Below are 25525 nucleotides of genomic sequence, written 5' to 3' on the forward strand. Positions count from 1 at the left end.
TCTAAAGCAAGATGTTTTAAGCTCCCAGAGTCTCAAGTGTCATTTATTTTTGATGTGACTCTGTCCTGATGTAAGTTGTGTTGGCGGAGGGAAATGCAATGCGGTGTTTGATGAGGCGGACGCGACACGTGACAAACCCGCATACAAGACATCCGATACGATACCACAATCATGGACTCATCTTTTCAACGAGCAACAGTCAGTATGGATGGGCTTTTGACGGCTATCAAAACCGTTAAGCAAGATTCTGATCATTCATTGTCAACCGTTGACTCAAAGCCTCGCAACGATGCCCTCACAAACCCCAGTGTGATTGGCCTGGATGAGGATTTGACTCCGATTCAGATTATAGATGTACTAAAATCACAGCCTTCTTCGGAGCAGATCTCAGCGATTTTAGCTGCACTTGATCCATTCAACAAGTCCAAAACACTCAATGTTGACATTCGAGTTCCTGGTCCTGTATCAGCTCAGGTCCTCCAAATTTTAGTCAGCACCACCATCCCGGACCACTGGGCGGCTGTTGTGGGAAATGACAAGAAGGTCAGAAGCACAAAAATCAGGGCCGCCTTATTGCGTTGCTTGAGCAGTGTTGCTGGTATCGGTTCTCTTGTGGCTCGCCTTCGATCTCTCATCGCATCTGCCCGAGCATCTTCCCAGCAAGCCCAAGGCTCAAGTAGCCATTCTGCTATTCAAGATATCATATCTGTTCTTGCTGCCTTGTTGGAGCCCAAGGACTTTTTATTTCGTCTTTATGGTGATAATCTGTCTCTTTATGACAATCACACTAGGCAGAAGGTCTCGTGGAACGAACTTGTGTCTCTTGTCGCCTCTGGCAAGATCGTGTCCACCGCAGCAGAAGCGCTTACTGTGGCTGATCAAATCCAATTATCTTCAATCACCTGGGTTGGAGATGGCCGTCGCTATGCGTCATGGCTTGGTGCAAACATCTCCCACTTCATCTCAAAGCTTGATACTAATGACGAAGGCGGCTGGTCTTTTGTCGCCTCATTCACGGAGCGAGCTCTCAGCCTGGGTTATTCATGTAAGCTTTTCTTGCGAACTTTCTTCAAACAAACGTTCTAAATTTTTTCAGCTTCCTTGATTCCGGAGATATATACAAGTCTTCTCCGTGATCAGTCATTCTCCACAAGATTCTGTTTGTTTGTTGATAAGCTCAGGCTATCAGCACAGCTCACTATCCTTCAACTCATACTCATGGATTTACCCATCAGATATCCATCGATTCGCCTATGCAATTACCCTAACGACTCAGATGCATGCACCGATGTTGTTAATGGAGCAGCAACTTTGTTGTTCATAATCATTGGGGATCGACCACATTTTAAGGAAGAGATCACAGACTGGCTCGCAAAAGGCCGATTTGCGGCAGCATTTCCAGTTGGTGTTAACCGAACTATCTTAGCGACTTACGATAATGAAAACGGTAGGCTCATTAAACATGTCCCCTTTTCATCTGCTGACTATGAATAGATGCACTTAAAAATTTGATAATTCGCGGCCTTGAGCACTTTGGTGATAAGTTCGCTATCAATCACAATAGTGACCGCGAACACGAAGGTCTGCTCAAGTCTTGCCCAATCTTATGTTGTCTAGTATACTAACATACAGTAGCCAATGCTCAAATTATTCTCTTGGCTGCAGGCCGTCTTAGTCGACTTGATCCCTCTCAAATCAAAGAGGTCGGTCGCTCAGCAGCCTTTTTGAATGCAATCTCCAATCGACTTGCCGCATCTTCTAATAGAGCACGCTTCATGGGCATGATCGTTGGAACGGGCATGTCTGAGCTTGTGGAGGAGCCTGGGAAGTCAATGAAGTTCGACCTTGAAGAGATGCAGAGCGCAGAAACCAAATGGTATCTGAGCCTGATTAAATCTCGAGATGACGTTGGACCTTTTGAGTCTATGAAGTCTCTTTTAAGGGCAGACGAGTCCTTATCTTCTCCCCCGAAGGCTAAGAAACCTAAACCGATTTCGCGTCCCCAAAGGATAGTAGAGGTTATCAGCGATGATGAAGATGAGGGTGATGAGCCAGAAGATGAGGATCTCATTCCGTATGAGAAGCCCGACGATGATGCAGAGGATGATGATGAGGATGCAACGCTAGTTCAACGAAACAAGCCAACAGCACCTGTGTAAGTCATTCAAAAACCCTGCACTCGGCGTATCTAACATCTGCCAGGTACATCCGTGACCTAGTCACATGTCTCCGAGACAACGAAAATGTCGAGCGTTATCACCTCGCTATCACCACAGCACCGAGTCTGATCCGCCGTAAGATCGGATTTGGCAGCGAGCTTGCCGAGCATGTCGAGGAGCTAGCCCTAACAATTGTCGGTCTCCAGAACGACAGCAATCATCCGCAATTCCATGAAGCACGGCTCCAGAGTATGATTGCCTTGATCGTCTCCCAGCCTCTCAAAATGGGCCGCTGGTTCGCAGCGTTCTTCTTTGAAGGCGACCTGTCCCAGGTTCAGCGATCCGCCGTGCTCACGGCCCTGGGTCTCAGCGCTCGCGAAATCTCCGGAAATGGAGAGGACGATGCCAAAGCATTAGGCCTTCCTGCCTTACAGGATACTTCATTCCCATCTAAACGCCTTGCGCCAGCATTGGATGCCATGTTCCAAGAGTCCAAGGATTCTCCCATCGCAGCACTCACCAGAGAAATGTCCAAAGCATCGCTGCAGCCGATGGCGGCTAATGCAGCTGATGCAATAACAGGACCAAATGCACTCAAAGTGCGCACTTTTTCGACCCGCATGGAAGTTGAGAAGAAGCGCCAACAGCGCGATGCGCAGCGGCAGAAGTCAGTTGCGAAGGATTTTTATAAGGTTCTTGCTGAGGGCTTCTTCTACCCTCTTACCAACCGATTCACCGTGATGATGCTCCAATTCTCCTCGTGCGTATCCTCCCCGTTCCATTGAAAGACGAAAGACCGTTTTCCGCTAACTTTCACACAATAGCTCATCGGTGTCATCTCACAACCCGTTCATGATCCCCCATATTCTCACCCTCTTTCTTCAAACTCTCTCCCTTATTCTTACTACCTCCGGTCCACATTCTACATTCTTGCCAGGTCTTACCCACGACACCCTCTCGCTACTCTTGTCGTTACACACAAGTCCCATTTCCAATGATCCGACAGTCACTGCTGCACTTCTTACCCTGTTTCTCGCAGCCATAGACTTGAACATTGCCTCGGGATCGAACGGTGAAGAGCGCCTTGTCACGGAGTGCGCGAATCAGGTGATTGAATTGCGCGAGTGGGCTTCTCAGGTGTTCGATAACACACCTGCTGCTCCAGGTAGAACAAGCTCCAACGCGCCTGTCGATACACAGGATCAGGTACGGACTCTAGCTGCTGGTGTAATGATTCGGATTGGAGAAATCACGGAACGATACCAGGGCCGCTTGATGGGAGTTAATGCCGGATTTAAGTATTGATTTACTAGACAGAGCCAGCTCAAAAAATTAATGCAGATACTACGTGTGACAAACATTCGAAAGCTATGCAGCAGTATTCTTTGAGGATAAGAAAGTGGTATCATTTGAATAACTACCCAGATAAACGCTAGATCCGAGATGAATGTGGTAAAAGAGGCTACTCGGCTTTTGCGAAGCTCTGCTTCTCAATAGCGGCTTCCATCATGCGATCGCCACTGATAATACCGGTCGTACAAATAATGATTTTCCGGCGTGGCGCCTCCTGGGCCGCAATGAATCGCAATGCAGCGATCTCCGTGAATGTAATGCCACCCAGGAAGAACACATACACCACCTTCGTAGCATTATTACCACTAAGAGTTTGGCGGGCCCGAACGGCCTTGTCATCGCCCTTCTGGACAATACTGAAGGTGGATCCCCGAGCACTCTTGACCACGTCTTCGAATCCGAGCCAGCCGGGAGAGGCAGTGCTAGCGTTGTTTATGGATGCCACAGGTGATCCGCCCTTGATGAGAGATAAGATGTATGGCTTTTGCAATACGCACTGGACCAATCTCACGCTGAGTGGGGCAAATCCACTGTAGACGTAAGAGATGTCGTTAGGGTCTTTCTCGCTGACTTCTTCGATGACGAGACGCAAGTTCTTCCGCAGGTATCCGTAATTAGTCTTTGTGCCCGCCTGGGATCCAGAAGTGGGGAGAAGCATGGTCGTTGCAGAAGATCGGGGCTGAAGGAGTTCCATTTTCTCCAGAGCCCAGAAAGTCAGGAGGTGCTGGTGTCCGTAGGCCTGAACAACTTGGCGCTTGAAGTTTTCTAGGTCCCGAGGACGAAGGCCTCCGGCCATACACGACTCCAGACACAGGAGTCGAAGCACGCTCTTCAGGGGCGCATCGCGAGCAATGAGCTCTTCGATTGTTTCATGTTGATATGTGGGGTCGGCTCCCGCGGCATTGTTTTGCTGCACCTCAAGGATCTTCCGGAAGGTCTCGGAGCGGGTCAGACGCATGATCTCCTCTGCGAGATTAGTGTGGGTCCGAAGCGATTGATGCTCCAGCTGGTAAGTGGGTAATTTGTTGACAAATTCTCGGAGCTCGTTTGTGGTTTTCGCGGTATGGCGGCTTTCATACTCGGTTTCTAAGCGGCGGGCTACCTTGTTCAGGATGTCGCCCACAATAGCAAAGTTTGCATCTCGCAGCTGATTGAACAGTTGGTCGGATGCATCTAATTGAATCTTCCTTTTCAGACCTTGCTTGGCCTGCTGAGGCGTCTTAGATGATTCTTGGGCCTGTGGTGCTGGTCCCTGTCCCACAATACTGGTGTCAACATCAGCTTGGTTGTTCTTGATGCCGACGTATTCATCAATCAGGCCTTCGTATGTGAGTTGCGTTAACAGTGGAGTTCCAAAATCCACATCACGGTCGATAATGATGAGGTTCTCTGTATTTGCACTGGGAAGTAGCCCCCGGGCGGATGGATCTGCCAACCCGGAGCTTTCTTCTGCATCAAGCTCTTTGCGCATGCGCAGCAAAAGATCTGCCAACCGTCGTGCATTGTCGCCTTTGCCAACGATACGAGGAAAATAGCCGTGACGCTGTTGAATTCCCATCAACGCCTTGGCAGAATGGAAGATACATCCGGGGTCCTTGTTCTATAGCTATCGTCAATACGGATTTAGCTGGTTTCATGGTAGATTTCATACCAAGTAAAGGTCACCGAAAGCACTTTCCAGCTCTAGTGACAAGATATCTTGTTCAAGCGGTAAAAAATGAAGCGGAAACTCGGCGATATTGACATCGCCAGTGATGCCGGCCTCTTCCAGTACGGCATTGCTCACAAGGGTCCGCCTGGGAGTAAAGAAGATGAAGAATTCATGCTCCACATTCCCGTTGTTCTGCAATCGTTTGATTTGTTCTAAAAAAAAAAAAAAGTTGTTAGCCCACTCTGATGACCCTCCATCGACAATTAACTTGGAATGAAAGCCAATATATGGGCTTTGCTCTCATTCTAGGGAACTTGAAAAGGATTCGCCGAGTAGGAGATTCGTCTGCGAAGATCTAATGCTGTCCCAAAAGAGTGTGTATACACCAGGCAAAACACATAAAGCGAATTAAAGCGTCATAAAGACACCTACCTGCGACAATACGCACATGCTGCGCCTTCTCGCCCCGAATGAGGAATACGACATTGCGCTGAGACGAGTCAATGTTCGCATTTTCCAGCAAGAACACTCGATCTACGCCATATTCCTGCAGTACGGAGAATTTGACGAAGAGACCGACTGGACCGGCCAGTTCCTGACTGATAACGAGGTTCTTCTTGCCCCGAGCCTGCACGCCATTAGAAAGGGCTGAGGAACTGAGGGGGTGTTACTCACGCCCTCAAGCAGGGCCAGCAGGTCCCTGCGGGCCTTGTCTCTGCAGTGGTCAGCATCTCCCTGAGGTGCCATCGCTCCAAGAAAGAAAAGGAGGCTGTGAGCTCAGGCAACAACGTCAACACCAAAAATAACGCGGGGATGGCGAAGTTGCCGCTTGGGGCTTAGCTCCGCTGACTCAAAATGATTGCCTGTCTCTGTACTGTCATGGTCCCTAGATCGCCACCATATTTTCAATATTTAGTATGTGTATGCCGGTATAATACAATTACCAAAATTACAGAACGGTCTCGACTGCCTGCAGCTCCCCTGACCACTTTGACATTTTGACTTCTTATTTCCCATTTCTCTTGCTGTGTTTCTTTCTCTCGGATTGACTTGTTGATTTGTCTCTTCGTTCTCTGATTGACGTTCTCTCGACCAACTCATATCCCCTCGATTTTCAGCAAACAAAAAAATATCCCTTCAACCCCCCACCATGGGCTTCTTCAAGAAATCCGATAAGAACGATGGCGACGAGGACAGCAACCGCCGTGCGCTGTTCGGCTCCCGCAAAAACAAGAGCCCCCCGCAGAACTCCAATCCCTACGCTCAGCCCATTCCCACAGACCCCTACACCAAGGCCAAGATAAACGCCGGCGTGGCACCTATGCCCGACCAGTCTGGCGCCAACGGGCCCCACAGCATCCCATCGGACAACAAGTACTCCGGCTACACTCCCAACGCCTACGGTAACCAAGGTGGATACGGCAGTGATCGCTTCGGCAACGGAAATGCTGGCGCTGGCGCCGGAGCAGCATCCCGGTATGGCTCCGGGGGCTACGGAGGATTGGGTAGCACCGACCCTAATGATCCCAATGCGGGAGATGCGGCGCGCAATGAACTGTTTGGAGGCGCCAGGGACCGCGCTCAGCGTCCTGGTGGCGCTGCGCCGCCTCCGTACAGTGAGGGAGGACAGGGGGAACAACCTTCCTACGGTGGCGGCAGCAATGAATACAGCATGGCCAAGTTTGAGGACCGCCAGCTGACAGCGGAGGAAGAGGAAGAGGAATCTGTTCAGGCGACAAAGCAGGAGATGCGCCACGTTAAGCAGGGCGACGTTTCATCGACTCGGAATGCTCTTCGTGTGGCGGCCCAGGCTGAGGAGACAGGTCGTACCACTCTGGCTCGTCTGGGTGCCCAGGGTGAGTTGGTCCACGGTGCGGAGCAGAGCTTGGATATGGCAACTGTTGAGGGACGTCTTGCTGAGGAGAAGGCACGGGAGCTGAAGACATTGAACAAGAGCATGTTCGCCGTGCATGTGTCCAACCCATTCACTAGTGCCTCGCGCCGTCGGGAACGTGACGAACGGGTCCTCAACACCCATCGTGAGGAGCGTGATGCTCGCGATGGTACCCGATCGGAAGCTTTCCAGAGCAATGCCCGAATGGATCGCATGTTCCGTGATATCGATCGCGAGAACTCCAAGCAAGCCAAGCCCAAGAAGGCTAGTGTCACCGAGCGTGCTAAGTACCAGTTCGAGGCCGATAGCGAAGATGAGGCTATGGAGGATGAGATTGAGCAGAACTTGGATCTTCTCAGTGGTGCCGCTGGTCGGCTGAACGGTCTGGCCAAGGCCACTGGTCGTGAGCTTGACGAGCAGAACCGCCACTTGGAGCGCATTACAGGCAAGGTAAGTGCCATTGCTCCCATGGACTATGTAATTCAGATGCTAATTTGTGCAGAGCGACTTCGTCGACGATCAACTTGCCATGAATCGGGCCAAGCTGGACCGGATCCGCTAAGCCCACTTGTTGCGCGAAGAGCTTGGATATGCCTGGTGCTGTGCAAGACAATAATCATCTACTTCTTTTCATTGCGAAACATCAACAAACCACGGCGTTTAGGGCTGGCTTTTTCTTAATCCTGCATTCTGGATATTAGCAGGATCTCGAGACGGCGATTTAGACTATGGATTTAGTATCATAATTCTATCCTCTTCTTGTGCATAATTGAAGCCCGTGCCGTTGTTCGAATAGTCGTTGCATCTCATTGATCTATGCCACTTCTTCTTTCCCGTACTAGAGTAGCGGTCAAGGAACCGCCTTGTGCTTAAATTGTTAAATCTCCACATCTGACTTGCGCTGCCCAGGCGGTTCTAACTTGCGCTGATTGAGACGATGGGGATCGTCTAGGGAACTATAAGATAGGAGCATGACGATCATTTCCTTTCTCAGCTACACTAACTACATTACTAAAAAGAACCAATTGAAATGAATCTCAAAATGCCTTGAGCGCTCAATTGTGGATTAGACAATTAATCTGAACTATAGCGACTGTAGAGCGGAACTAACACCAGCGGGCTCTTCAAGCGATAAGCCAACCCGCCAGCATCAAACCGAGAATAAAGTGTCAAACAGACGAGGCGCTTTCGCACCAATGCCACGGGTATCACATCCAACACCAACCCAATTGCACAACCGGTGCAATCCTCGAAACACAGACCCGGTGGAAACAGAGGGCGACCCTCAAAAGAACCCAAAAGTCAAATCAACCAACCGGAAGGAGGGTGAGAAACATGATTTGATCGCGCACACGCGAAAAGTGTAAAGGAAAAAAGAAAATCTAACATGCAAGATAGATGCAAGTAGAGAAGAAGAGAAGATTAGAACAGAATGGTCTGCAGCGATAGGCAAAACAGACACGAAGAAGAAAGTGCCCAAAAGAGTAGAACGCATCGAATCATCACAAGCCCATGGTATCGAAAACAAAAACAACAGGTGACTCCCAGTGTCTAGCGAAAGAAGAGAAAGAAACAACCAGGAACGCAAACCAGCCGGAACCTCTATGGTCATAACATGATAAACAAAGGAAAAAATGTGAAAATGCGTCAAAGAAATGGCTCTCCCTTCCCATGGTGGCCCTTGTACCGTATCCGATGAACCCCAGAGTGTGACAGAATCCTGTACACGGGTATATATGACTTCCAAAGCCCTGTAATGTAGCGTAGAAGGAAATAGATGAGAAATGAGAAATGAGATCCACAGTGTTGTACAATGAGGAGCATGAGTCTAATTAATCCAGAGTCAACACAGTTGAACTGGACGAAACTCGGCAGAAGGCAAGGGCGGGTTCTGTAGTCGGAATAGAGGGTATGGGGTGGGAGGGATATTTGGCGCGCTCTTTTTTTTCGCGCAGGCTGGTAGGGAAGGGTAGAGCTCTCAAAGGGACTCAAGTTGAATCACTTGAGTAGAAGAGAAGGTCATTGCATCTTTTGAGCGAGAAATTTACTCGTCTTCGTCTTGGGAGCCGCAGTCTTTCTCGCCCTTGTGCACCTTCTTATGGCGACGCAAGTTTGAGACAACGGAGAAGTGTCGTCCACAGCCTGCAACATCACAAGCGAATGCTGTATTTCTGTTAGTGTCTGTTTGGAGTCTTGGTGTTCAATGGAGGAACTTACGCTTCTCGCCAGTGTGGCTGTACATGTGTGTCTGCAACGAAGAAGGACGCGTGAAGCGCTTGTCGCAGACCTTACACTTGTGCTTCTTTTGGGTGTTGGAGGGCATCTTGGAGCTGAACTGGCTCATCATAGACTGGGGACCGGCAGGCGCGCTACCAGCCAACAGGCTGGTCGGCCGGGGCAGAGTGCGCGACTCATATGACTCGGAGGTGCTCGAGCTGTAATCGGTCACGGAAGAATCCACAGAGCCCACGGAGGCGCTGTAGTAGGGGTAGTTGCCGCCCGAGGAAATGGAGGAAGCAGAGGAGTGTGTTGAAGGGAAACCGTAGGAATCAGTCGAACCGCGGGCACCGCGAGGCCCGTAAATGTTCCGGGGAGTCAAATCCTGGCTGAGCGCCACCATTCCTCGGCTGGCGTCGAGCGCGTCTCCAAAGGTGGGAGCGCCTGGTGGAGCTTGAGAAGAACCCACACGAGCATCTCTGCATATTTCACGCGTTAGAAATGTAACCTTTTGAGGTGTGAAATGTGGCCGGGAGAACTTACGAATGCGACATGCGACGGGCGTCTTGGGACTGGGAAGGGTGGATGGGAGCGTAGCTGACTGGCGCATAGCTGGAGGGCGCGAAGCTGCTCATGGGGGGAGCTGTGGTGTAGGTGGGGGCCTGCTCAAAACCAGTGCGCGGTACATCATGTTGCATTGCCATCACCTCTGGGCCGTAGCCAGTAGCTGTGTAGTTGCTGCCAGGCACCAGCGACGGTGCCGACACGGGAATGTTGGGGTAGGGCATGGACATGGCGGTTGGTCGGCCGACTTCCTCTGACTTGACGGGGTTGATGGGGATGCTGGCACTGTTGCCCATGGATGTCGCATAGACAGGGGGAGTCGAGTGAGAGGTGGTATGCGCGGTAGCCCAGGGGTCTGTGAATTGTGGTGGGTTGTGGTGGTAGACATTGTCGAAGCTCATGCCGCCGTACTGGCGGTTCTGATTTTCAATAACCATCGTCATGGAGAATAGGGTCGCGTGAAACCGCGAGCCGAATATACGCGTCGAGTGAAGGGAATTTTTTGTGTCTTGGGGTTGATTGTTGCCCAAAGAGGTTGTGAAGCTTGGGAGTCCAATGCAAACTGATCGACTTTGTTGATCGGGGGGTAAGGAAGAGTGAAAGGTAGAAAGGAGGAAGTGATAAGCCCGAAGATCAGATTACTTTAATGCAAATTTAAAAAGAATAAAAAGCAGGTGAAAGGGGGAGGTAGAAACAGTCTGGGGAAGGGGATCGGCGAAGCTTAAGAAGGGACAGTATAGTGCACGATACACTCCAGTGCCACTGACGACGTCCCTCGGGGACGGTTGCAGATCGTTTGGAAATAATACAGTAATTTTACTCACGGCTCCATAAAATCCATAATATCAAATAATTCGGTTTCTTATTTTTATCTTGCAGGATTGGACTGCTTTAGTGTCAAAAGTGGCTCCACGAACGGGAACCAGTTCCTCGGACCCTCTTGAATTTTTTGGGATTTGAATTTATTTCCATCCTTTCTGGTATATACATGGACCATAAGATAGGATGGAATTACATTTCCATACTTTTTCATCCTCCTCTACACATTGAACAATCCGCCCAGATCAGGCTGAGGAATGGAAGATCTAGAGAAATCCTTATTTAACGCGACGCAAGAATGTACTACTCAACAATCAAGAGTGAAGAACGTCCAAAAGGCAGTCCCCTCCGTGACCGGACAAATGTAGACTGGAGCCAGATTAAAATTAAAGAATAGAAGCCAAATCATGGGACCCAAAAAGCAGTCGGTGACCTCAGCTTCCAGGTGGATTTTTTTACTGTGACGGAGTATATAGGAGAGACTATTTGGTCAGGGAATGTCCCGCACAGACTAGTCCACCTGTGCCGTGTCTATGGAGACGCTAGGTAAGATAAGGCAAAAATGATTAAAAAGAAAAGGGACGCCAAGAAATAAACTCACGATGCAGCGACCAAGGTTCGCCCTGGTGTGGTGTTTCAAAGTAGCGGGGAAAGTGGTAGATCCCAACGATACGTCAAAGGGTATACCCGTTCCGGGGTGAGTTTGATGCCTTTACGAGGTTATTTGGCGCATTTGAGGGGAAACTGGGAGGCAATATCATGTCCTGAAGAGATAATTCTCCCTCTGATACATTTTTTTTTTCTGAATAAAATGATGAATCCAAAGGCAAATCCCGACTTAGGGGGGGAAGCACGATGCATTGAAGCTTGAACCCCTTCTCGGGTTAGGGTTGGCCACTGGGCCATGGTGCTCAGCCAAACCCAAATGTGGGAGGAAAGACCCACGACCTTGGAACCATCATGATTGGATCAGGACATGGGAGGCAAAAAGAATCAGAAAGGGAAAAACGATTGTGACGATTCCCCCCAAAAGGGACTTTTTGACACGGGCCAGAGAAGGTTTAGCGCATTGAGACCTTACTTGACTTCATTAAATTCATTATTCTCGAAACTAGGTTTTCAAACCCCCAACTCGAATTATCGAATCAATAGCTTGTACATTATTGACGCCTGCATTCTGATCCGCTCCCATTCTCTGATGGTCAAGGAATTTTTTACCGATTTTATTCTCCTACACACCAATGAAAATGGAAAAGAATGTGCATGATGACGACGTTGGACGAGGGGGACTGTTTCGGAGTTTCTATCAAGCCTTACCTCATCGCGACCCATTTCCAGTGTGGAGGATGTACGATGCCAAAATACTCCACTAGGAAAATAAAAAAAGAAAAGGGAAAAAATTGGTCGGACTTCCTCCGCTCCACAGAGATCCCCGTTACACCGTGTTCCCATGGGCGTTGTACAAAGGGGAAAAACGCAAGCCTTTGCCGGTGATGACGGAATGCCGGATTTTTCTCCTGGAGGTATTCCCGGGACCCCATTTGCCGCCTGCGACCCGTATCACCCAACCACCGTGCGACGGGGAAGGGGACCAAGTCCGGCACAGGTACAGTCATTCCTCGTATTTTGCCATCGCCTTGCAAAAGCCATGGCCTACTACGAGGGGGCAGCTGAACACCGACGTCAGAGGGCGGACCAGCACATCCCGCCATGGGGGCATTAGCGGCGCGGCTCCTGCAATAGCGCGGCAGATGTGACCTTTGGGCTTACCATCGGACACATCACACTTATTATCCGATTTTGTCTTTACTGAATCGTAATGGGGGTTAACCCCTCTCTTTCATGGTGGGACCAGTCGACTGCCCGTGGCAACGGGTTGGAGAAAAGTCAATGCCAAGGTCCCCGAGATGGAAATCCCCGAGACCAGTCAAACCGCTAAGCTTCGTGATCACAAGGGATCTGAGGTATAGCCGAGGGAGGCTGAAGATTCCTCTCCCGAGATTTAACTTTGAAACCTTACCCTTTTCACACTCGTGGTTAATGTCAGTAGACTTTGGTGTACACACTCAAAATTGTATATTCTCTCGTACCACCCCGAACTAAACCGAAAAGCCCCGGGGGATCACAGGAGCAGCCACCGCCGCCACGGGTGGGGGAGCTATCGGAAATCATCCTTCATGTCAGAACCATGGGCCTTAACTTTACCCAATTGCTGTGTGGCTTCTCCCAACGTCTTTTGCAATTGGCCTCTCCGCATTTCCGTTCATCCCAAGGACGAATGGCTTGATAGTTCCATGGTTATGATAATTTTCCAGAAAAAAAATCAAACGACTCATAATCCGTGGATAAGGGAGATGGGAACCGTCAGGTTCGCTGAAAGCGGAAAGTCTGACTCTAGCCATGGGTCGAGTGACCGTTCCTCGATGGCGACCGTGGGTCCTTCACAAATCCAAAACACATGGAAGCCCAGTTGGAGTAGGCAATGTGAGCTCGAACGACTCCAATACCAAATTCTAATGTCGAACCAAAGTTTTATATTGTGATCATCTCTATAGTCTGTTTATCGAGGGGGCTGTGTTTCTACTATTCCGCGGAGTGGTTCTCCATCCAACTAGTGGACGGGAAGGGGGGAGATCGATTTTCCACCCTATGGACCCGGTGATTAGGAGAAAAAAAGTTCCTTTAGGGTCTGGCCGACGAAGCCGATGAATCTAGGCAAATGGCGGGTTGGAGCGCCAGAACGCGCTTGGGGAGATTATTGTCCCCCTTTGCTCCATCAGTGGCTTTAGGTCAATGCGCGAACTGGGAAAAACAAGCACTGCCCTTTAAGCCATCCCGTGTCTGGCCCACTCAAGAACTCACCGGTAGGATTGAACGGATGGGTTGCATCATTGGGATAGGAGAAAATCCTTGTTTTCATTGTGAAGGGAAATAACGTTGGAGAGAAAATAGGAGTCCACGGGTGGATGGGGGGGGGGGCAATGCTCCCCCCGGTTTCATGAAATCCGTTGACTTACGAAGCTTGGCCCAGTATATCTCAAACCATGACATCTCTCTCCTCTAACAGTCTAAACTTAATATGCAAGTATAAAAAGTATAAAGACCGTTAGGGCCATATTACACGGAGGGAGCCGGATAAACAGGGTTTGAGGAAAAGATCGAATGTCAAAGTGTATCTTTGTCTCAACTTTGTGTTTGAAATTGAATTTTCCTTTGGGTCAATTTTTACTTAATTTTTTCCTCTCTTGTCCCCTCCATAGGGGGAGGATAAGAGGTCCATGCAACACACGGGTTGGTGGTGGAGACTTGGCAAGTTGCGAGGTCAAATACCCCAACTGACCGCTTTTCTGCCACTAAGCCAGATCAGGGCTTTGTAACACGGCTCACTCATGACGCGTCTCAAACAACTCCCCAAACTCCCCGAAAGGGACAAGTCTACCTCTGCACTTCGGATTCCCGGCTATCTTACTTCTATTGTCCTTCTGACTCCCGAGGAACGCGCTGAAAATTCGCCCTCATGAAAGGGCGGTCAACATTTTCATGCCCGCTGAATTGTCGGAGAAATACTATCCCAAACTGAAAATGCGGGACACCCCGGAATGCGGAGGGGTCGAGCATGCGACAACACACACATCTCAAAGCCATCATCTAGATGATTGCGTAGCTGTCATGAAGAACCATGATGAACATCGTGCATTCAAGATCTGCCCGACGTCATGACGGTGATCAACAAGACCGTCATACTGTAATTCCGCCCTACGAGAAATCAGCCAGGACCCACTTCGCACGCAGTAGGCAACATAGCGGTGTTACGGCAAAACAGAAAATCAATTTCCCTCATCTACAGTATTTATTTGCATACACGAAACGGGGCAATCAATCTGATGCGTAGAAAAGATTCATATAAGGTTTTCTTATCACCATGCATAAGTTCTAGTCACCCGACGTGTCGATATGTAACCTGGAGGCTTTACTAGTGGGGGAACCTAGGTCGCATTCTCTCTCAGGGCTGTCATCTGCACGGGGCTCCGATCTTGGCGGTGTCCACACGGCAGATCGTCAAAGAGATTGTCCTCTAAATCCGAGTTTCCGAATTTCTCATGTGCACCATTCGGACTTATTTGACGGACCGATGTTGCAGTTTTTATGGAGTACAAGCTAATGCTTTGTTTAATATATTGATAATTAAGTCTGCTTCGTCATCTGCATCAGATCAAATCGACTGTTTCTATACATAGAAAAGCAACCATGAAACATGCACTGGAGCCACATTTTTCCAGCTGATCCAGGAAGTCCGAGATTCATCTCCACTAATGAAATGGAGGAAGGTCTGGCGCGGGTGCGCGGCCATACCGGCTAAATTGGCAAAAGGGTAAAGTTGGGCAGGGCATCCACACTTCAAAGAAAGGAAAATAAAAAATCGAAACCGAAAAACAGGATATGACGACTCGAACAGATGGCTGTTTCTTCAAGCCGTGATTGGATCACACTCTCTCCCCTTTCCTTCTAATCCACACCCGATACCGGAAGCCCCCCCCAAAAGATCCACCCGGAGGAGGGGTTAATCCGTATAGTTTAACTTGGGGGTGGATTATGGACTTATGGTACCGGGAAGACCAGATCCACCACATCCACATTCTTGTGTTTGTGCAGAGTCCTCGAACCAGTGTCAACGTAATGCCGGATTTGGACAAGTGTGATCCACAGGACGGCAGATAGTCGATAGCCGAGCTTGGCACTGCAGGATCGACCAATTGGGGTGGAATATCAGTCGTGTCTCCACTGAAAGCTGACGCGTGCTCGTCCCGTGCAGCGTTGTCTTGGTTAACGTGGTATGGGAAACATTGTTGTACCCTCCACAACAAATCCCATTGAAACCGGGAAAAAGCCAAAACCCCCATGAACCGGTCGTCAGTACCTGATTTTTGGGAGAAACTCGTGGTTCGTGAGTGATTTCCTTGGTTGATGATGTTCTATTTTAAATTTAGGCTTTTATAACGCATATTTCAAGTATGCACAATGTGAAAATCCTGTCACGGTACTCCATACATGTAAGAAGATGTGAAGGAGGGGAAAAGGGCAAAGTGGCTTGACGCCAATGACGTGATAGGCGACTAACACAACGGGCTTTGCGGGGATCACTGGTCCCCTAGGAACATGATCCCTGCGTGCGATCCTGTCGAGACCCACATTTCACACTAAGAACACTGCCACTCTCAGGGTCAACGCTAATCACACTCTGAAACGCCCGCATCTTAAGTGGATCCGAGCCGGCCACTTCCTCCCGGATTTGGCTCTATCGGATTTTTCTATATTTTGATTGGCTCTTGCCCGAGGCCTGTCCCCCCCAACCGTTCGAGATCGCAGTGGTCGACTTGAGTACCGCCTTAGCTAACTATTTCAAGTAACATGCCCTATTCAATTTCCACCTCGTCCCGAGTTCAGGAACGGTTCCCCGAATGAACTACCTACATCTGGCAGGTAAGCTTCAGGGGACAATTTCACGACCCGACCATTACGTACGGGTAAGCTTTGCGTTCAAAGGACTACGGATAACGTCGGCGTACGCCCGCGATGTCATCTTGCGTTTTTATAATACAATATCCAGCTCTGAGTTGGGCATGGGGCATATCTACAGGTATCATGTAAGTATACAGAAGTGGTTATCGAACTGACCCCTTCCATCTAAGTTTACAGAGTCGGTTCCGACTGGACGATGTTGATGTTTCCGATCGCATTTGGACCAAGCAGATCAATATTCAACCCCAAAACTTACGGTGTGCGTTGTACAACCTACACAACGTGGGCACTGTGTCACCCACCCCTTCCATAACCAATATCGCATATTCTCTGCATCTAGCTTTAAAACCCTTACACAGGATCAGGATCAAGCTACCCCTAGCACAGACGGACTTGCAGGAGACGGATCGTATCTCTCTTGGCCCGCGTCATTTGTTGTCCCGTTTGGGGGCTACAACACATGTATACTGTATTACCAGTGGATGCACACGAGCCGCGTCTTGAAAAGGACCAGCTGAAGGATGACATATTCGGACTCACTAAAATAGTGGGAGCGAGCGAAGGAGTACGTTGTCCACTAGACTATGACGCCCCCTCGCCGCCCATACTGGCTGTGCCGCCCGTCATGGAAGAATTGATGCAGGGTCTCACGTCCCTTGCAACAAAAATTATCACTCTATGTTGTATCAAGACATGTTTACAGTAGTTGGCCCGGTCACGATGTCTGACTTGAATATTTCTTTATACTATTCTACAGCAATTCCCGGCGGACTCGTAAACGGTATCCCGGGGATGGAAGCATTGACTCTCATAGCCAGTCAATGCGTCGCCTTCCACCCCTGATCCCTGTCTACTTGCGCAATTTGGTATTTTGCTTGACTCTGATTGGCCTTGAAGCTCTTCTTAACCTTTCGGAGCCTCTCACATGAATCCGCGGTATCTCGCATACTTGACAGGCACACCCGTACGATATACACGTATACAAAGACCTTGCTTAGAACTGCGTAAATGTCCAAACCATCATGAACAATGCAAAGTAAATCCCGTACTTGATGAGATATCATACAGATATTTTCCTCAACGTCTAAAGAAGCAGTATACGATATACGAGGTGGGGGCCCAAGACGCCGTCGGCGTTCATCCTACATACACCCCCACGATCTCGGTAAACAGAAGGCAAATTTCAACGCGAACCCTCCATTCGGATCCATGGTCCAAGTAGCCAAGTGGTCTGAATATGATGGAGCAGTTCGGTTCACGCAATTTTAAAAAAGCCACCTCCCAGCCGTGTGCGGCGCCACCATCCAAAATGACAGGGCAATGAAAGAAAGCTCTGTATGTAGGTATCCATATCGAATCTGCAAACTCCGTGTAAAATAATTAAAAGTCAAATAAACCCAAACTCTAAAGCTTGATCCCCAGCGTGCTCCCCGAATGGGACTGTAGACCCTGAAAATCTACCGCCAAAAAATTAAAGCCACGTAAAAAGGGGGGGGGATGGGGGGCCATGAGAGGGGCACTTGGGAGACCCAATGTGTTGTGTGACAGGCATATGTTTTCTTTTTTTTTATTGCCCCCTTATCTCAGGGTCTGTGTGTAGAGATGGAGACTGTGGTACCAAAGTATACTCCATACAGCGTATCCTCTCCATTCCCCGGTGCAGGGAGGGAGCTATGATTGGGAGTTGTTTGGATGAATTCAGGGGGAGGCTGTGTGGAAGTGTCCAGCGACATATTCTGATACCGGAGACACGGGATGGAATCTCTTTTTCCTTTTTCTTTTTTTTTTCCAATGTTTTTTTTTGTATCGATCATTTTGATCATTTCGGGGCTACTTGGATCTGATTTCCTTCGAAACTTTGCAGTAAGTATATCTCCCGGGTCCAAGATGATTTTTCATAGATCAATGATTAATGTACAAAGTATATGCAGGGCAATGAAAATCCCTGCATACTAAGACAAGGTCTACACTATACCTTACTATACTAAAGTAAAGCAATAACCTTGAAACTAACATTGAACTATGGTAAATCAGAATCATTAATCTTATATTCTCATCATTGTAAGCCACTTCAGGGTCTGAGGCCCTGCCTATTGGCTGGTTCGCTCGTCCATGAATTTTCGCGCATGTCCCCACAGGGCACGCCTGACGTCCGATGGAGAGCTTACGCGGCTTTTCATGCGCCAAGTCTCCCCACGGCAAGCTTAGGCATTTGGTGCATCTTGGCACCCTTTCAATTGATCCCACTTCCCCTCCAAGTATGCGGCACTGGATTTAGTGGGTAAACCCAAACTCCTGCCAAAGAATAAAAAAATAAAAAATAAATAAAATTCATCGAATGAAAATTATAATTCCAAGGAAAATAAAACTGGAGCATATTGATTTCTGATACGGGCGTCCCCCCCCTCCTACGATTGCGTTGTTTTTCTATTTTTGCGATAAAATCCTCTGGTGGCAAATGTGTTCTTTTCTTGTTCGGAGAAATGGAAGATAGGGGGCCCCCTTCAGATCCTGGAGAAAATGTGTCTGCCTTCTCGGCCGGGTATGAGTGAATAGATTGTACCCGTAGCGTACAGGTAGCTTTTCTAGTTGGAGTTGGAGTTGGTATATCCCAGAATCCCGAGATCCTGGTGCAGCCACCAAAATGGCTGCTCTGCAGGTCGAACCCCCCAGGGCTGACCCCGGACAGGGAGAAGATAGTCAGGATTGACAGTGATTTTCGTGTCAAACGAGCGATCACTGCCCAATGTTTGCCTTGTCATGCTTGGCCGTCGATTGTTCCAGGGTCTGGCGGGAGCGATCGACTCTAGGGCGAACTAGATCGACTTGAAGATTGTTATCTCGATCGATATATTGAAATCACCTCTCGAAATTGGTGGCTTTTTGTGCTCTATTCAAACAATTTTTATTCATTTAGCGATATTCTGACATGAAGAATTGCATCCCAAGTGCGACCATTGCAATCTCTAGACTTTGGATCGTATATATAGCTGCCCAGCTGACTGAACTAAACTGTCTTAGAATGCAGCCTAGATTACCTAGGTATATATCCTTGCCTATACCTGCGCATCCATGGATATAGTCTCCAATACTTCTGAAGTCCAAGGTCCCGAAGGTGTTCTTTCTATCTATACGTACTCACCTAGGCACCTAGCATTAAAACATTGAATACATATTAAATCGAACCCGCTGATCATTCATGAATCAAATTCCTAGTGACTTTTACATCTTGATATACAGCATCACGCCGAACGTCCGATCGTTCCGCAAAAAGAAAAAAAAAACCAATAAAAAGACACCGGCTGGCAAACATAAAGCTCCTTAAAAGAAAGCCTTGGAATAGTTATGCAAAGAGAAGCAAAGGAAATTGGTCAATTACAAAATCGTCCTTAGACGATGATAAACAATTCTGGTCGATCCATGCCATCATCCTCCACATTGGGATAGTACGGGACCATCGCATCGGCGGCCTGCACATATGCATCGTTGTATAACCGCCAGTATGGTACGCGCACCTTGCGAGCGGGATGGAATAAGCCAGCCCAGACATAGTTCATGACGGTACCAGCACCAACTGCCATGCGAATCGCATCGATGGCTTCGATGATGCGGTCAATAACGTGAGGGCTCGTCTCAAAGATGTTGGGGAAGACGAGGTTGAGCAAATGGACCATAGCATCCTCACAACCAAGTCCAACGACACCCAGCGCAATATGCTTGACCACGCTGGCCGCCGTTTGTCGGTGAACCTGATCACGATCAACGAGGGCATCCTCGAGCAAGGGAGTGACAGCGTAGACATAGTCCTTGGCCATCTCACCAATGTACTCGAATAGGAAAGACATGGCCTTGAGAACACCATTCTGCACGTTCAATTCAGGAACCCGGTACTCGTTCATCAGAGCGGGAAGCACAGTGAAGGGTGCACAGGTTTCGGCAACGATACCAATAGCGACAGCGGTACAGACACGGGACTGACGCTCCTGCACTCGAAGGTTGTTCAGGAGGGTAGCCAGGACATCCTGGGGACCAATGGCCTTAGCAATGAAACCGAAGGTGTTGTTGGCTGCACGACGAATGCCCTTCTTGTGGGCCTTGAGCATATCCAGCAGCTCGAAGCAAATTCGCATCCATTCACGAGCATTAACGGACTCGGGGCCACGGTCGGCAATACGACCCACCAGGTCGATGGTGTTCTCTTGCACCTTCTCGTGACGGTTACGAAGAATCGGGGTCAAGCGAGGCAGGAGGTCACGAATTGGAGGTTGCATCTGATTGATACCGACCACAGTGACAATGGACCGCAAGGCACCTAGGATAGAGCCCAGAACCTCAGGGTATTCTTCACCTAGATATTCGTAGAGAACAATACCGAGCTTGCCCATGAGCGCATCCTCGCCACACTGCTTCATAACCATCGCGACGCGCGAAATGAGATCGGCTGCCTGCTGTCGGACGGTGGCAGATTTGTTGTTTAGTCGCCAGAGAATGGTACTGACAATCTGGGGAAGATATGGCTTGCAACGGGTGCCAAGGGCATTTACCACTGTGCCAAATCCGTTCAAGATAACAATGTCCTCGATGCTCTGCTCCTGGAACGAATACAGAACACCATCAATGAGTCTCTCCTCTAATCGCTCGGAAATGTCTGCAGCGCCCAAGGAGGCAATTAGCTTCTCAATAGTCTCCACGGCCATTTTGCGGTAAGGCTCGCTCTCATCCTTGAGGTTGTTGACAACCCGCTCTAAGATCTCGCCGACGCCGACCTTCTGGCCCAGATCGACAGTGGTGTCCACCACCTGACGATAGTTCCGGCGGTCGAGGGCCATACGTCTCACCCAGAAACTCTTAAAGAAGTCGGTCAAGACGTGTTCCTTAAGGTATCCGGCAGTGACACCATCCGTGCTAGCGCACTGTGATACCACCTTCAGAACCACCTTTTTCATTTCTTCGTCAGGCGATGAGAACTCGCGGATAAGAATCTCCATGATTTGAGAACAATAGTAGTTACTGTATTCTTCATCCATCAAGGGAATAATGTAACCAACCGCTTTGAGGAAGGCGGCCAAACCCTTACCACGCTGCTTGCGCGCGCCAGTCCAGAGAGGGTTCAAGATCTCGTCAAAGCTTTCGATACCGTAAGGGTTCGCGGCTTCGGCCAACGCAGCAACAGCCAACGCGGTGACTGTTCTAACCTTGGCTTGTTCATCGCTAAGGTTGTCCGAAATACAATCGACAAGGCCCTTCAAGTGGGGTAAAATTGCGCAGCCCATCAGGATGGGAATTTGTTGGACAATCTTCACACCAGTGTGCCTGGCCTGCCAGGATTTCTTGCTGCGACAGACGGCGCGAAGGAATGGGAGCAGCGCGGGGATACCAAGGGCAGAAGCCACAACGGCGAAGGCACGTGCGGTAGTGTTTCGTACGTACTCATCGACGTGATCGATATCGGGACGCATAGTACTGATCATAGTGGCAAGACCAGCAGCCTTAGCAAGGTTGGAGATAATTTCCCGACCCTCAACACGAGCATAGTAGTCTTGATCAATAAGCAATGGCTCAATGACGACAAGAATCTTATGGACATAAGGTCGGACCAAATCATCTAGCTTGTAGAGCACTCGATCAATAACCTTGACGAGCAAGTGACGTTCCTGGTCCTCCAATGACTTCTCCATCAGCAACGGAAGGATCTGGTTAAACAAGGCACCCGCACCAAAGTTCCGAGCATTGTCTGTAAGTTGACGCAGCGCAGTCTTTCGCATGGGTGGTGTACCGTTCTTGACTTTAAGCAGCAATCGCATGATCTTTCTTTCCTTCAATTCCTCCACACTCATGGAGCTGTCATCTCCAGCCTCCATAAGCTTGCCGAAGTAGGCCATGTCTTCCGGCTTGAAGAACTGCAGATCACCCACGCCAGGGATATCGGTCGGAAGCTCTTTGCCCATAGAGCGAACACTCTCAGGCTCTTGCATCATGAATCCACCAACGGTGCCAGCCATAGGTGCTGGTGTGGCCATCATTTTGCGGGCGGGGTTTCTAATCGGCTCATATCCGGGGGGTGGGTCCAAGATCTTGTAACCCTCTGTGGGCAGCATCATGTCAAGTTCTTCGTCCGACCATGAGACGTTCCGACCAGAGAGATCCGTGCCAAAGCTAGTTGGTTGCAAAGCACCGCCTTGGGAAGGATGCATGGGAGTAGCAAGTCCCTGGTTGCCAACAGGAGTGGCATCGGTAAGAGAGGGCGCCTGATCCCATCGTGAGCGGCGCTTGGGCGCTTCCTCCGACGCACCGGGGGCAGGGGTTTGGTCCCACCGAGATCTCTTGCTCTTCGCTTCGGCAGATTCCTCAGCTTGTCCATCGCCATTGGGCTCGGATGCCACGTCCCAACGCTTCTTGCGCTTTCTACCGGCAGCTTCACCAGCTGCACCGGCCTCGGTCTTCTCATTATCGCCTTCGACCATCTTGAGAGAAGCCTGGTGCTCAGAGACATCTTCTCCACGCTCCCGCTTCTCTGCAAGCAGCTTTTGGACTCGCTCTTCTTCCTTTTCGAGCTCGCGAAGAGCCATGACCTCACGGTAGGTCTGTCCATCCCCCTCGGCATTCGCTTGGTTGTTGGCAGCGAAAGGATCCGCGCGGGTCGGGGTCAGTGTGCCTCGGTCGAATCGACGCTTTTGATAGTCAGTCTCCCGGTCAGCGATTCGCGCAGCCTTCTCACGGCCCAGCATGATATCTTCCTCCTCGACTCCATTGCCGTGAGCCATCTCATCAATCTGACTTCGGGTTGCGGTGTATTGGCCAACCAAGTTGTGGCCTCCGTTCACGTCTTCCATTTCTTCATCGTCGCCATTCACGGCAATAGAGGTATCGTAGCCTGAGAACCTGTCTGCTCCGTCCCGCTCGTATAAAGTGGTATCAAAGGATTCGGTAAGGGAGGCCTTGGTCGAATTGTCAGTTCGCTGGCTAGACGAATCAAAGGTCCTAGAACCTTTCTTGCCCGCGGCAGCAGCATTGCGCTCCGCTTGGAGCCGACGGACGGCTTCAAGATCGGCTGAGGTGGGGATCAGTACTGAGCAGTTGAGATGGGCGGGCGCAGAAAACTTACCGTCAGACATGGTGAAAGATTTGGTGTACGGATGAGTATATTATCGCGCAAAAGGTAGTAAAATAAGTCACCGCATTTGCATTCGGAGTAGGCACCGTTAACACGGCAGCATCGATGATGGGTTGAAGCTGAGTGACTGATGATCCGCGACGTGCTTTTTGCACGTCGCCTGGTCAAGCGCGGCAGTGGATGACTAAATGATAATATCACGTGATATGATAGCTTTGGATGACTCATCTTGATCTACATGTTGGCGGTTTTTAAGAGTTGCTCTATTCAACAATTGAAAAGGTATTTGCGGGTGGAAGACCTTGAAATTTCATGATATTGAGATGAAGCAAGGATTTCCAAAAATTTCAGTTTGACTTTACATGCTCTGTTGGTGCTGCAGAATGGTTGTCTAGGTGTCATCTGGATGCTTGTGGCGTTCCGAGGGCGCTTACAGACTATTTATGTCACACACTTGATGTATCACTGAGTGGAGAATTACTAGTCTGGGGATGAAATTATGCAGCTTGCACATTGATAGAGCTTCAGATATGAAGACAATTAGCCTAAGGAATGACCCGCAGTGAATTGACTTCTTCTGGCCGGGCATACAAGCAAGAACTATCATCATGGGACAGACGTATGTACCTGATCAGGGTGGAGCGTCATTTGAATGTATCGGTAAGGCATAAACGCCATTTTCCAACTTGTATTACCATAGACTTGGAAAAGTTTGGCAGGATTATCTTGGCTCTTGCTCGGGCTCACAACCTGGCTTTCTCTTCAGGCTTTGAATCTCATCGATGCACCTTGGCGGCTAGTGTAGCCCTAAAGTGGGGACGCAATGTATGCTTGGCCGGGCGATATGGTTGCATTGAACTAGGAAACGGTCTGACCGCTAAGAACTAGGTACTATATTTGTGACTATCTAGTCTGAATCTATTTAATAGGATTGCTAAGCTTTTCATTCGTTGCAAGGGTCCCCAACAGCCAACAAAGAGGCCAATTTTAGCACCTCGGATCTTAGCTCCGAGCCACCCCCCGGTTTATCAGCGCGTAGAAATTGGGACGGAACCTCTTGATGCAAGCCAGATAAGTTTAATTAAATGCCCGGCGAGGCAGATTGGTAAACCAAGCCACGGTCATGGGAGTGAATATAGACTTCCGTGAGTTACCTTGTCAGCCTGATAATAGTCTTAAATCTCTAAAATTTGAGACTTTGTCTCTTTCTTTGTTTCATCCAGGATACAGAGAGAGTTCTCCTTATTGAATGAGCATCTCCTCTCCCCTGTCTTTCACTCTGTCTTCCCTCGTCACCCACAGAGTATCATTCTTTCTTCGCTTTGTTGACCAACTTTGAGTTCCTCAAAACGCACCATCGAAATCAAATACTACTATCCAAACAATCCTCACCACAATGAACATCCTTCAGACTCTTATCCTGGTCCTGACACTACGAGTAGCTGGCGTCTCTTCACTTCCTGGCCCTTTGAGGCTAGCAGCCACGTTCTCTCGAATTTCAAACGAGCTCGACCACATTAGTCTAGGGAATTGCTCCCTCTCGAGTGCGATTCTCCCGCTAAATGGTACGGCAATCAAGCTTCCTCAGCCTTCAACCGGGTTGAATCTCAAATACGTTGCTATTGGCCGAGGAACTCAGAACTATACCTGCGAAAACTCTACATCCTCCGCGGCACCCGTATCTGTTGGTGCAGCAGCCACTCTTTTTGATGCCTCTTGCATTGCATCGAAATCTTTGACTTTGTTGCACGAGATGCCTGCTGTTATCGGAGAGACACCGACTGGATCGCTTGCGTTTCTAGCACAGCTCTTGAGCCATACCACAAATTCCTCTGACCTCATCCTCGGGGAGCATTACTTCAACGCCGCAGGATATCCTGTACTTGACCTGAGGCTGAGTGGCTCTCACGACTGGGTGGTCGCCACAAAGAATGCATCTGTGGATGCACCCCAAATCAACAATTCGACATGCCAGAACGTTGCTTGGCTAGAACTCGATCGTGAACTTGGAAACTGCTCTGGAAGCGGCATTGAGGTGAGACACATACTTCGTCAAGATGATAAGTTGTTATATGCTAACTGCGACACAGAAAGTTTACCGTGTCAATACATACCAGGGATCTGCACCTTCAACCTGTGCTGGATTGAATGAGACGGTCGAAGTACAGTATGCAGCGGAATACTGGTTCTTTGGGTGATTTGCTCTGCAGTCTAAGGCAGATTCATATGATATC

General features: G+C 49.2%; 6 protein-coding genes across 6 annotated transcripts; 3 read left to right on the plus strand and 3 right to left on the minus strand.

Annotated features, from left to right (window-relative positions):
* Nucleotides 1-171: 171 nt before the first annotated feature.
* N7503_009592 (telomere length regulation TEL2 family protein) lies at nucleotides 172-3464 on the plus strand (the record flags this gene model as incomplete). The annotated part of the gene is made up of 6 exons (XM_057069138.1): nucleotides 172-1045; nucleotides 1097-1447; nucleotides 1495-1581; nucleotides 1633-2155; nucleotides 2203-2919; nucleotides 2984-3464. 6 exons carry the CDS (start codon nucleotides 172-174, stop codon nucleotides 3462-3464), a joined length of 3033 nt encoding a protein of 1010 aa, XP_056915749.1.
* A 157-nt stretch (nucleotides 3465-3621) lies between these two features.
* N7503_009593 (Sec1 family protein) lies at nucleotides 3622-5910 on the minus strand (the record flags this gene model as incomplete). The annotated part of the gene is made up of 4 exons (XM_057069139.1): nucleotides 3622-5112; nucleotides 5164-5375; nucleotides 5596-5791; nucleotides 5839-5910. 4 exons carry the CDS (start codon nucleotides 5908-5910, stop codon nucleotides 3622-3624), a joined length of 1971 nt encoding a protein of 656 aa, XP_056915750.1.
* Nucleotides 5911-6313: 403 nt separating this feature from the next.
* Nucleotides 6314-7791, plus strand: N7503_009594 (putative plasma membrane SNARE protein (Sec9); the record flags this gene model as incomplete). The annotated part of the gene is made up of 2 exons (XM_057069140.1): nucleotides 6314-7507; nucleotides 7560-7791. The coding sequence occupies 2 exons, from the start codon at nucleotides 6314-6316 to the stop codon at nucleotides 7617-7619; spliced, it is 1254 nt and encodes a 417-aa protein (XP_056915751.1). The 3' UTR covers nucleotides 7620-7791.
* A 774-nt stretch (nucleotides 7792-8565) lies between these two features.
* On the minus strand, nucleotides 8566-10281 carry N7503_009595 (C2H2-type zinc finger protein; the record flags this gene model as incomplete). Its single annotated transcript, XM_057069141.1, has 3 exons — nucleotides 8566-9220; nucleotides 9275-9753; nucleotides 9818-10281. 3 exons carry the CDS (start codon nucleotides 10279-10281, stop codon nucleotides 9102-9104), a joined length of 1062 nt encoding a protein of 353 aa, XP_056915752.1. The 3' UTR covers nucleotides 8566-9101.
* Nucleotides 10282-19566: 9285 nt separating this feature from the next.
* N7503_009596 (U2 snRNP complex subunit HSH155) lies at nucleotides 19567-23292 on the minus strand (the record flags this gene model as incomplete). Its single annotated transcript, XM_057069142.1, has 2 exons — nucleotides 19567-23228; nucleotides 23283-23292. The coding sequence occupies 2 exons, from the start codon at nucleotides 23290-23292 to the stop codon at nucleotides 19567-19569; spliced, it is 3672 nt and encodes a 1223-aa protein (XP_056915753.1).
* A 1395-nt stretch (nucleotides 23293-24687) lies between these two features.
* On the plus strand, nucleotides 24688-25489 carry N7503_009597 (DUF3455 domain-containing protein; the record flags this gene model as incomplete). The annotated part of the gene is made up of 2 exons (XM_057069143.1): nucleotides 24688-25326; nucleotides 25382-25489. 2 exons carry the CDS (start codon nucleotides 24688-24690, stop codon nucleotides 25487-25489), a joined length of 747 nt encoding a protein of 248 aa, XP_056915754.1.
* Between the last annotated feature and the right edge of the window lie 36 nt (nucleotides 25490-25525).

Source organism: Penicillium pulvis (assembly GCF_028828015.1).
Source record: "Penicillium pulvis strain IBT 33274 chromosome Unknown scaffold_8_segment0_segment0, whole genome shotgun sequence".
Lineage (NCBI taxonomy): Eukaryota > Fungi > Ascomycota > Eurotiomycetes > Eurotiales > Aspergillaceae > Penicillium > Penicillium pulvis.